The 12,133-nt window shown below is 44.2% G+C and overlaps 2 protein-coding genes across 2 annotated transcripts; both read right to left on the bottom strand.

The window, feature by feature from the left end:
* Positions 1–3,202: 3,202 nt before the first annotated feature.
* Positions 3,203–3,673, bottom strand: LOC129766458 (uncharacterized). The gene has a single exon (XM_055766993.1). The coding sequence runs from the start codon at positions 3,671–3,673 to the stop codon at positions 3,203–3,205; it is 471 nt and encodes a 156-aa protein (XP_055622968.1).
* Positions 3,674–5,087: 1,414 nt separating this feature from the next.
* Positions 5,088–11,812, bottom strand: LOC129766454 (uncharacterized protein K02A2.6-like). The gene is made up of 3 exons (XM_055766986.1): positions 11,624–11,812; positions 6,139–6,789; positions 5,088–6,077 (listed from the first exon to the last, which is right to left on the bottom strand). The coding sequence occupies exons 1-3, from the start codon at positions 11,810–11,812 to the stop codon at positions 5,088–5,090; spliced, it is 1,830 nt and encodes a 609-aa protein (XP_055622961.1).
* Positions 11,813–12,133: the final 321 nt, after the last annotated feature.

Here is a 12,133-nt window from a genome sequence, read left to right as displayed (position 1 = left end):
TGAATCAGCTTGACGTCCTGCACAGGGATGCTATCCTCCTGACATGCCAGCCTTAAGATAGCCGAACCCGTTCCAATCACGCTCATGCTGTTCCCATTGGCAGCAACGACTGTCCCAGTCGTAGATTTCACATTTTCTAGCAACTCCTGATGGCTTGTCATGTGCACGCTTGCACCGGAATCGATAAACCAGTCTGTTTTCCTCACAGACGAAAACGTTGACAGTACTGCACAGAATGTCTCTTCCTTTTTTGCACTCCTACAGTCACGGGCAATGTGGCCAAATTAATGGCATTTCCGACATTTCGGCCATTTCGCTTCTTGGTTCAAAATTCGTTTTGTAATTAACCTCACTTACCGCTGCTCTTGTTCGTCGATTCGCAGCAAGCGCGGTATCTTCAGCAGAGAATTTCACCTCCTGCAACAATTTAGTCTTAATTGCGTCTCCAGTGATCGCAATTCCAGAATTTTCGAGCGCCATTATTATTGGGCGATATTCTTCCGGTAACCCCACTAGCAATAACGTTCCCACCCATTCGTCAGATATCGGGAAGTTAATTTAATTTAACTGATGCGCGGCAGACATGATTCGATTAACATAATCATCCATCGATGAGCAGGAAGACAGCTCGGTTTTCACTAGTCTGTGCAAGAGTCCAACTCGCCGCCTCAATACTGTGTCTTCGAAAGCATTTTCTAGCTTTTCCCACAGTTCTCGCCGTTTGTGCCTCCTTTACATGCACATAATTTTCCGGCTCCAGCAGCAAAATTATTTTCGCTCTCGCTCGACGATCCGCAGCAGCATCGACAGTTTTGTAGGTTCCGTCCGCATTCCTCTCCGGTTTCACCACGCCCCACAGGTCCTCCAAACTTCCACGTCGGCCAGTTTTCGCGTCCCTTGAGTCGCGCGATTTCCGGAAGATTTGAAATATTGTGGACTATCCCACTTCCAGCTGCAACAGCATCACTGCCACTTCCACCTTGCATTTTTACACGCGATTATCACGAATAAAACGAACGAAAAACTTTTTACTTCGATGGAACATTCGCGAATAGGCCCATAACCTATTGGAGAGATACAACGCGCAGAGAAGAATAGAAAAGCGTCTGTATCGTTTAATCGTTTATTGAAAAGTGAAAAAGTAACGCTAACTGCGTTTAGCTACATACTGGTAGTAGTGACATAAGGGAGCACAGATAATTTCCAGATAAACCACAGCTTATTTATTTATATTCTAACAGATATATCATACGCAACCTCAACGTGTACTGCACGAATTGTTAGACACGTAATCACACGCACCCACCGTTTTGTTTTACCAGGATTGGCCCAAAGTAGTCGATGCCGATATAAGTAAATGGGCGAACTCCAGGCGACAAGCATGCTTCCGGAAGAGGACCCATCCTTGGAGTTGAAGGCTTAGGCGGCTCGCACACCGGATCAATAAGCAACTAGCAAATTGAAATATACAATATACAACAGGCAACATATTTTGTTGTTCTTCGCATACCAGAGCAATAAAAACCCCTGACATTATGCAAACAATCGGCTAATGTACGAAAGTTGTCAAAATATGGGTGATAAGTTGCTCTTCAATCGACACGCCGTGTTGCTAGCGACATGTGTTGCTCTGTAAAGGCAACAGCGATATCGTATTGCGTCGGTGTGCGAGATCAACAAAAATTAAATGGAAAATCCATTGGCGATAATATTGCTTATTGCATGTTAACAGTTGCTAGTTGCTTTTTGATCCGGTGTGCGAGCCGCCTTAGCTTTCATCACCTTCCACCATTGACACCGCTTCTCGATGCCTCGAACTACTGTGCGCAGCTGTACAATGTAGAATCGCTGGTGGATTTCGTTGATCATCGTTTCGGAGTTTCCATGGAGAAGCTTCCTATGGAAATTATCGACGATAAGGTTGGTGACGTGGTGTTTTCTCGGTAGTATCACCGGGAACTTCACATCTTCCGCTACACCTTGGGCCGCGGAAATGCGACTGTCGACTCGGAGAACTTCCTCATCATCAAGCATCGGTGTAAGCATCCTTCTCTAAAATCAGTCGTTCACCGATCGATACTGTCTTATTTCGCGTTCTCGAAGTAGCACCTTGGAATCCAAACTTCATTCAACAGGCTAAAACATTTCGTCCACGATTAGTAGACGCTTTCGTCGACAAAGTCATCCGATTTAATGCCGCTACGCCAAATATTCTGCATCATTGTTTTCCCGTGTACCAGGACACACGCCAGCAGGCCGTGTCAAAAAGGCTCATTATATATTTCAGCGCCTGACGTTTCGTCGGTGTTGTGATGTAGACGAGGTGGCCCATTAGGGCAATAAAATCGCGGGTTAAATTGTTAATAACTAAATTGTTAATAACTAAATTGTATTTCGAACAAAAAAAAACCTGACTATCTATTTCTACATCACAAAACAATATCAATTGAACAATGACACATAATGGATTTCTACACCTTGACGTCAACCGAACAGACAGTCGAGGCTGCCAGCGGAGAGCCCAGTGGTTGTGTGTGGTTAGGGTTTGACCATTTGACCCCAACATCTCCCTCCTTAAATTCGCTGGTAAGCGTTGAACCACTGCGGCGCTCTTCTAATACTTATGACAGACATACAGCTGTACTTGCGTTGTACTTCGAAAATTGTATGTCTGTCACCATGTACAGCGCTAGAACCATGCAAACAACTCGGTACAATCGCTGTACCTGTACCGACCTGTTTTACCGCTGTACATGGCTACAGTTGTACTGTGCGCAGCGCCATAGACGGTTAGTGGTGGGTAGCATGAACAAGCAGAATCAAATCACTTGATAAACGTTCTTTTCATTGACTTTCTTTTAAGTTAATAACCCAGATTGGAAACTTTTTTGTTGTGTTTGATAGTTTAGACACTAAATAAAAACCTTTTCCATTGAAATATGTGGTGGAAATTGGAAAAATATCTGATTGTCAATTTGACATACGGTACAATGTACAACCAAAGTATGTCTGTCATGGTACGATGGTACCTGTACAACGCTGTACACGTACAACGCAAGTACAGCTGTATGTCTGTCCCTGGTATAACGCGAGAAGATCGTCGAGGGGCTTGTATCACTGGCGAAAATTCAGCTGCTGGTTCACGACCAGTCGATGACGTCGCAGTTGAGAGGGACGAATTTGTTTCGTTTGGTAACGGAAATTATTTCGAACCGGACGACGTCCGATTCGATGGTTCCAATCGGTGTTCCGGTGAGGGGACTGGAGTACGCATCACTGCAGGTGTGTTCACGTCGCACTCACTCAGCAGAATGTCTAGCGGTATACTTTGTTTCTTGTTTCCTCGATGGGTCATTGCATCTCTGCTCTTCAACTGGTTTATGTGAGAACGGATCAACTTCCTATTATCGACCCATACGTTGTACATTACACAGCCGATCCTTTCCACTACCGTGCCTGGCGCCCAAGTCCACTTATTGTTGACGTACACTTTGGCGTAAACGGTAGGATTGGCTTGAGTCTGCATTGGTGGTGCTTGGTTGTGCGGTACACGTAGAAGTTCCACCGATGTTCTGAGCTGACGATTGTACATCAGCTCCGCAGGTGATCTTCCATCTGGCGTATTCAGATTTGGTGTGGTTCTGTAGGTAAGTAGGAATGTATCTAACGCCATTTTGATGGAACCTTCTCCCTCCTGGCGGCCTTCATCCGTTGGACTCCTGGATGTCTCTTATGCAGTTGATTCAGGCATCGCTTTCTGTAAAGTTCTGGTATAACCAACCTGTCACTGAACATAATACTTCCATCGACGATCGACAGCGCTTCCTTCCTTCCTTAATTTCGGCACGATTTTTTCGGCCATCCGTGTTTGATGAAACGGTAGCTCCACCATCCGAAAACTGAGTGGAAGCTGACTGATTGTGCTGTTGGCTACAGATTTTAGGTCTTCTTCGAGGTTTGTGCAGGCTACTACAAAATCTTCATCGGGTTTGATGTGCTTATCAATTAGACGCGACAATGTATCCGCATTCCCGAATTTATCTGTTGCGACATATTCCATTGAGAAGTCATAGGACAACAGTGTAAGGGCCCAGCGTTGGAGGCGATTAGCTGTATATACCGGTATACCCTTCTTTGATCCGAAAATCCGCAAAAGTGGAGCATGATTCGTTTGTAGAGGAAAGCGTCTGCCGAAGATGAATTTGTGAAACTTAGTTACCGCAAATACAATTGGTAACCCGGCTAACGGTCTGGTTGCGAGTACTTTTGTTCGGTGGATGTTAGTGCTCGTGAAGCATGCTGTATCACCTTCATTTTGCCATCCGGGTACTTGTGGCTGATACTAGCCCCGATGCCGATTGATGATGCATCAGCTGCTACAACAATTTTTCGTTGTGGATCATAGTGTGCCAACAGAAGATCAGAAGACAGAATCGCTTTGAAGTCGTCGAAAGCCTTTTGACACTCTTTTGTCCCCTTGAAGGGTGACGATGTCTTGAGGAGTTCGCCTAACGGATATCTCAGCGAGCGCATATTCGGGACAAACTTCCCGTAATAATTCACGGCTCCCAAGAATGAACGTACACCAGTCAGAACGCGAGGGGGAGGCATGTCATGGATTGCCTTGATTTTATTAGGATCCGGGCGAAGTCCGTCTTTATCGAGCAAAAGGCCCAAATATCCGAGTTGTTCCCGTCCAAAAGAGCACTTTTTTGGTCGAATCGTAAACCCGAATTCTTGAATGCGCTGAAGTACTGCGTGCAAATTTTGCTGATGTTCTTCAGGGGTCCTACCACCGACGACAACATCATCCAGATAGCCCGACGTGAAGCGAAGTCCTGCCAACATGATGTCTATCATTTGTTGGAATGCTCCAGGAGCTGCCTTCACTCCGGGAGGGAGCCTGTTATATTGGTACAAGCCCCGACGAGTATTAACGGTGAGTAGTTTCCGACTGCTTTCGTCGACCTCCATTTGCAGGAATGCGTCCGATAAGTCGATCTGGCTGAAAACTGTACAGCCAGTCAACTTCGAGAAAATGTCCTGCGGCTAGAGTAGCGGGTACTGATGCGGTAGTAGGCGATCGTTTAGACCGGTAGAATAATCGCCACATATACGGATACAGGAGAGATTATGTTCAGGCCTTCTAGACGATTTAGCTCTGCATCGACGATGGGTAGCATCGCATAGGAGACTGGCCGTTTAGGTCGAAAAACTGGGTTGCATGCCTCCTTGAGTGCCAAACTAACTTTTGTCTTGGTGCAGAGTCCCAGAGTTGTACTGAATAGTCTGGGATAGTCCCTCTGCAATGAAGCTGCATCGATTGGTCCCTCACCGCTAACGAGATTGCAGAATTTGTTCATCGGTAAAGACCAGAGGTTCAGCTTGTCGATGAAATCGATTCCCAGAAGATTCAAAGAGTTATTAGAAACGTAAATATGACCAGTACTCACGGACTCGTTTAGAGAAACTGTGCAGGAGAACTCAAATTCGAGACGAAGTTCCTCTACTGATGCAGTCTTGGCGCTTTGAACTGTCGGCACTGCTGCTGGCCTACCGATTCTCTCCCATACCTGCTTCGACACAATCGTGATGTCTGATGCTGTGTCCAATTGAAGACGAATCGGAATATCATTCAGCTTCACCCAAACGAAACGACGCTTGCCTTGTACACTGTTGACGGATACCACGGTTTTGGTTGAAAACTGCTTATTGTAAGGTTTTCTTCTCTTCGCTGATCTCTTGGCACTGGAGCAATATCCTTCTTTATGCCCCAACTGATTGCAGGACGAGCACTTGTGATTGATGGAGCTACATTCTTTTGCGTAGTGCATCGCACCACAATTCCAGCAAGGTGATGCCGGACTACTCTTCCGCTGCTGATGCTGTTGCTGTTGGTAACTACGCTGATTGTCGAACAGTTTCTTGAATGTCTTCCGGTGTTGCTGTTTTCCCTTGATGGCATGAACTGTAGAGGGAATCGGATTCTCAATCATGGCTGTATCACTTTTGAGGTTCATCGACCGTTGACATTCCTCGATGAGCGTGTCCAGGGTGGCATTATTGCTATCCTCGACCTTGGAAAGCAGTCTCATTCGCACATCCGAATCGCACTCGGATTTAAGGCCACAAACAAACATCAGGCAACTGTGCTTCTGACATCTTGGACAGTTCAAATTCCACACACATCTTGTTCACCCGGCAGGCGTACGACACATAATCCATCGTGGGTGATTTCGTGATGGTGAGTGTGGAGTACCGCTTCTTCACTGCTGACTCCTTTGTACCGAAAAGACCTTGTAACTTCTCCACTGTTTCCAAAAACGAGAAATTTTCCGGTGTGTTTGGCAGGATGTAGCTGACATATCGATAATGTTCCTGAGTTCCCAACCGACCGAGAAACTCTTTAATGTTTGCAGCCAACGAGTCCAAGATGATTTCCGGATTGGGAGGAACGTTCACTTGGATGGATTGCATCGCGCTCCGAAAGATTTCCTGATGCTGCTGGAAAGCTCCCTGTTGTTGTTGCTGTTGCGACTCTCGCTGCTGCTGAAGGAGTTGGTTGGTTATGCCTTGCTGATGCAGTAGTTGCTGCAATATTTGCAGAATGAGGGCATCGTGTGGAAGGCCAAGCTGCGGTTGATTGTGGAGAGGTGCTGGATGTTGCTGAGGCGGTAAAGGATGCTGCTGTTGATGTGGAGGAAGCTGTTGCTGCGGTGGAGGATGCTGCTGCTGGTGATGGCCATTATGACCCTGTCCGAGTGAATTGACTCCCGAAGCTTGCTGCTGCTAAAAAAATCGTTTACACTCGTCGCCACTGTTGTGATGTAGGCGAGGTGGCCCATTAGGGCAATAAAATCGCAGGTTAAATTGATAATAACTAAATTGTATTTCGAACAATAAAAAAAACGGGTGGGTAATGTCGGGGACATAACCGGAGTGACGTAGGACTATACAAAGGGGTTAAATATATATTTTAAATATATTGTTTTATTTTCTTCTCCTACGTGAATACCTACCTATCTACCTTAAAAATGGATTAGTTTACTGTTTACTCTTCATGAATATGTTGATGGTTCTGAAAAGAACCTTTGGTGTTGTGTTTTTGTTATCACTCGATATTCCCATCTTGTTCGGTTAAACCTTCCTGTTTAGCTATTGCGTTACGGTTTGAAAGCAAATAAGATATTTTTTTGGGGTCCGCGTGTTTTATACTCTAGCGGTACACACTCACAGGATAGAGACAAATCGGCAGACTCAGCCAGAGGGGCGAGTCCAACGAGACGAACGAATGAGAGTTAAAAGGGAGCGATGGCAAAAAAATACATTCATTACGATTTGTTCGCTCGTTGGATTCATATGCAGGCTAAAAAGGGTCCTTCTCAGGATCACAAAATTATCTTCAATCTAAAGAGTCTATTGTTTTGTTATCACTCGATATCCCCATCTTGTTCGGCTAAACCTTGCTGTTTAGCGATTACATTTGCCACTCGCCAAAGCTTTCACAGTTGGAAAATTTCTTCCCATCCAGCTTGTGACATATTTTACAGTAAATTACATTCAATGGCACGTCGCATTACCACCACTTAGTATCGGATTGGAGGTAATTTTAACCTGTAATTGAACATTTGCGATGACAGTATTACAGTGTCGACCTTCAATGTTGGGTCATAATTTGGACCCCGAACTCTATGTTTACAAAAATGTCCAACTAAATATGTCGCATTACTGGTCCGACCAATTAGCTAAATGTCGAGATAAGTGTAAATTACTGTACTTTCAATCTAGAAGCAATTTAAGAATTGGTGAAAATCAATAAGCTCAGAACAACTGCCAAATTCACATACTCATCATATCCTGGCAAACAAATTATGAAAAAATCAATTTGTGTTTTATTATTATTTTGGATATTGTTTTAGAAAGCATTGAACTGTATTTCCTAAACTCTTTTTTGGAAGGTTAATGGCCCTGAAAAGCGCCTTGTTTTATGGAATGGTTCCAATTTAGAAAACTTAGTACTCGTGGTTTTGAAAAAAACCATTTCGAACGCCCTCGATGCCGCCTTGTTCTGGATTTGCCACCAAAGCAGTGTGTATAAAGAACAAACTTTTTTCTTCTGCTACCTGATCCCGTTTTGCGATTGCGTTTGCCACTCGCCACTCGCTGCAACTGCCTGTTGTCTTGATGTCCACCGAACCGAATGTGTTCTGTTCCGAATGCGGGGTTTCTTATCGTCGCGAGCAGCTTTACCAGCTAACTCGATCACTTCGGCGGCCGAAACTATATAACGCCGGCTAGGTGGACTGGTGCACTGGTACTAACGCGCTCGGCCTACCTACACCCTTGCGGGGAACTCCAGATCAACACGGTTCGAGCCGGATTTTGCCTTTCCCTTCACTTTTCCTCCTTTACCATGTCCAGACATGGCTGCTTGGGTTGGTTTGTTGATGTGTTGTGATGCGAACCGATGTGGTGTACGGTTTGAATGAGAATGATCGTTACGGCAGCGGAGCGGGGATTTTTAAGCTGACTGGCTGGCTCGAGAATTACGCATGCGTGAGACTGCGACCAATATTTCGTTCATTTTTTTCTTTTTCCTTTCCAATCGTGGTTCATTCTATTTCGCTGCTGCTCTGTTTGCCCGTTTTGGTCGGTTAGATTTGAGGAGCACAAAATGGACCAATCAAAAATGGGCACATAGTGCATTTTGACAATGCTTGATATTTCACAATTATTCAATTATTTATCTCAAGAAAAATGAAATGTTATTCATTATGATAGATGCGTAGATATATTTCCTATCAATTGATGCAAAAACCTTTGCGATCTATTGAGAAATGCTCGAGTTATAAGCGCTTCAAATCTTGCATTTTTTCCTACTTGTTCAGTGCCTAGATTTCCATTTCACCCCCTATATCTTCCGGTTAGACGTAGTCCTACGTCAAAACGTGAATGGCCTACTCTCAGATACACAATATGGGTTCCGCAGGGGCAAGGGGACGAATGATTGTCTTGCGTTGCTTTCTTCAGAAATTCAAATGGCTTACGCCGAAAAAAAACAAATGGCTTCAGTATTCTTTGACATAAAGGGGGCCTTCGATTCTGTTTCAATAGAGGTTTTGTCGGACAAATTACACTCTCGGGGTCTGCCGCCTCAATTGAATAATATGTTATATAACTTGCTTTGTGAGAAACATTTGAACTTTTCTCACGGAGATTCGGCAGTAAGTCGGGTCTCTTACATGGGCCTCCCCCAGGGCTCATGTTTAAGCCCCCTTTTGTACAACTTCTATGTAAGCGACATCGACAATTACCTTACACCAAATTGCAGCCTAAGACAACTTGCAGATGATGGAGTGGTGTCTGTCGTAGGATCAAACGATTCCGACCTGCAAGGACCCTTACAAGATACTTTGAACAATTTTTCAACCTGGGACATTGGGCTAGGGATCGAATTCTCCACGGAGAAAACAAAGATGGTGGTTTTTTCTAGGAAGCATAGACCAGAAAAACCAAAGCTTCAACTTTTGGGTAAACCGATCACTCATGCTATGTCATTCAAGTATCTTGGTGTCTAGTTCGACTCCAAATGTACTTGGGGGGCCCATATTAGGTATCTGAGTAAAAAATGCCAACAAAGAATAAACTTTCTCCGTACAATTACCGGCACCTGGTGGGGAGCCCATCCCGAAGATCTTATTATGTTGTATCGAACAACTATTCTCTCAGTGATGGAGTATGGCAGTTTCTGTTTTCAATCAGCTGCCAAAACACACCTCATTAAACTCGAGCGAATTCAGTATCATTGTCTCCGTATCGCGTTGGGATGTATGCCCTCAACGCATACCATGAGTCTCGAGGTTTTGGCAGGCCTACTCCCACTAAAAGATCGCTTCAATTTATTATCTCTTCGGTTCTTCATCCGGTGTAAGGTCATGAACCCACTGGTGATCGGAAATTTTGAGCAGCTGATCGAGCTAAATTTTCACTCCAGATTCATGAGTTCATATCATGAATTCATCTCCATGCAGGTTGATCCTTCTTCGTATATTCCCAACCATGTTTGTTTCCCTGACTACATCAATTCCTCTGTGCATTTTGATCTGTCCATGAAGCAAGATATCCATGGATATTCAGATTACCAACGATCGAGGATCGCTCCAACGATCGAGGATCGCTCCAACGATCTTCGATGAAGAGTATGGGGGTATCAATTGTGATAATATGTACTTTACTGATGGGTCCACTATAAACGAGTCCACAGGATTTGGAGTGTTCAACGAATTTTTTAGCACCTCACACAGTCTTCAGAATCCTTGCTCAGTGTATATTGCTGAATTGGCAGCAATTCATTGGGCGCTGGACAGCGTCGCCTCACGACCTGTTGAACACTATTACATTGTAACGGATAGTCTTAGCTCTGTCGAAGCTATCCGTTCAATGAGGCCGGAAAAGCACTCGCCGTACTTCCTTGAGAGAATACGAGAAATTTTGAGTGCTTTATCCAGACGCTGTTATGTCATTACCTTTATCTGGGTCCCTTCACATTGCTCCATTCTGGGTAATGAGAGGGCTGACTCATTAGCAAAGGTAGGTGCAATTGAAGGCGATATTTATCAGCGTCAAATCGCCTTCAATGAATTTTATTCTTTAGTCCGCAAAAATACCATCGCTAACTGGCAACGCAAGTGGAATGAAGATGAATTGGGCCGGTGGTTTCACTCGATTATCCCTAAGGTTAGCCTCAAACCGTGGTTCAAAAGTCTAGACTTGAGTCAGGACTTTATTCGCACCTTCTCCCGACTCAAGTCCAATCACTGTTCGTTAGATGCACTACTCTTTCGTTTCAATCTTGCCAGCAGCAATCTCTGCGTTTGTGGCCAAGGTTATCACGACATCGAGCACATTGTTTGGTCGTGCGAGGTGTATCTGGTCGCCAGATCGAATTTAGAAAACTCCCTTCGGGCCCGAGGAAGACAGCCCAATGTGCCGGTGAGAGATGTGTTGGCTCGGTTAGACCTTGATTACATGTCCCATATATATGTTTTCCTTAAAGCTATAGATCTTCGTGTGTGATTGTCCCTACATCCTTAAACCCTCCTTTCCTTCCTTTGCGGGTAATTCGCCCCCTTGCTATAAATAGTAGAATAAGTTGAAATGTAAATACACTATAGATATACGAATAGTTTTAAGAAATGAGTGTTCATCAACATTGTTACAATTTCCTTATATCCCATCCTTCTCCTAAAAATATGTCACCCTCCTAAACTCGAGTACACCGCGAGTAATCGGTTTTCCACCTTACTAACCATAGATGTAAGAAAATTGTTTATATATATAGTTTTAAAATTATATTTAAGAATTCGGCTCCTTTAAACTTAAGTAACTGAGCCTGTAAAAATAAATGAATTAATAAAAAAAAATAAAAACGTGACTATCTATTTCTACATCACAAAACAATATCAATTGAACAATGACACATAATGGATTTCTACACTTCGACGTCAACGAACAGACAGTCGGACTGCCAGTGGAGAGCCCAGTGGTTGTGTGTGGTTAGGGTTGCCATTTGACCCCAACAGTCGGTCTCGTTCCCGTTCCGATCAGTGCCGCAATTTCCTACCTGAAAATCGTAGAAAAGAGTACATTGTTCTCTTCGGTGTGCCACAGCATCCCCAACACGCGTTCCGATTCCTACCTCAATGACAAGTCTTTCGTTGCTTGATTCGGAGATTGCCCCAAGTGGTCCAGCACTGCCTTTCGGTTTGATGACTAATTCCGGATTTAAAATCTTTTTTGCGCATGGACCCATTTCACCTCGCTGGATACCTTCTTTGCCTATTCTAGAGCTTGCCACTCCAGAATACATTAAAGGCATGCTATCCGGCATAGAAATCTCAACTTAGTACTGCTAATAAAAACGACGCAAGAAATACCTACGTTAAGAAGGCAAAAGTTCCACTGGGAACGTAAGTCTCATCCAAGAAGATAGTTCCAACCAGGTACACTCTGTCCAACTTCTATAAGACCAGGTGATGATCTTGCTGCTTTGTGTCATTGTGAACAAACAATGCTTCAATTTATATTCAAGTGTGTAGGTATTGGTGACTACCATACACTGCATGATTTTCAT

The sequence above is a fragment of the Toxorhynchites rutilus genome, chromosome 2 (genome assembly GCF_029784135.1).
Source record: "Toxorhynchites rutilus septentrionalis strain SRP chromosome 2, ASM2978413v1, whole genome shotgun sequence".
NCBI lineage: Eukaryota > Metazoa > Arthropoda > Insecta > Diptera > Culicidae > Toxorhynchites > Toxorhynchites rutilus.
The sequence above is the reverse complement of the archived record's forward strand: the minus strand, read 5'-3'. Positions and strand labels throughout refer to the sequence as shown.

Excerpts from the sequence above, each read along its gene's own strand:
- LOC129766458 (XM_055766993.1), bottom strand. The coding sequence starts at position 3,673 with ATGGCGTTAGATACATTCCTACTTACCTACAGAACCACACCAAATCTG.
- LOC129766454 (XM_055766986.1), bottom strand. The coding sequence starts at position 11,812 with ATGGGTCCATGCGCAAAAAAGATTTTAAATCCGGAATTAGTCATCAAA. Across the intron at positions 6,790-11,623 it reads CTCTTTTCTACGATTTTCAG|CAGCAGCAAGCTTCGGGAGT; the intron begins GTAGGAAATTGC and ends CGATTTTTTTAG. Across the intron at positions 6,078-6,138 it reads CAGAAGCACAGTTGCCTGAT|GTCGAGGATAGCAATAATGC; the intron begins GTTTGTTTGTGG and ends CTGCTTTCCAAG.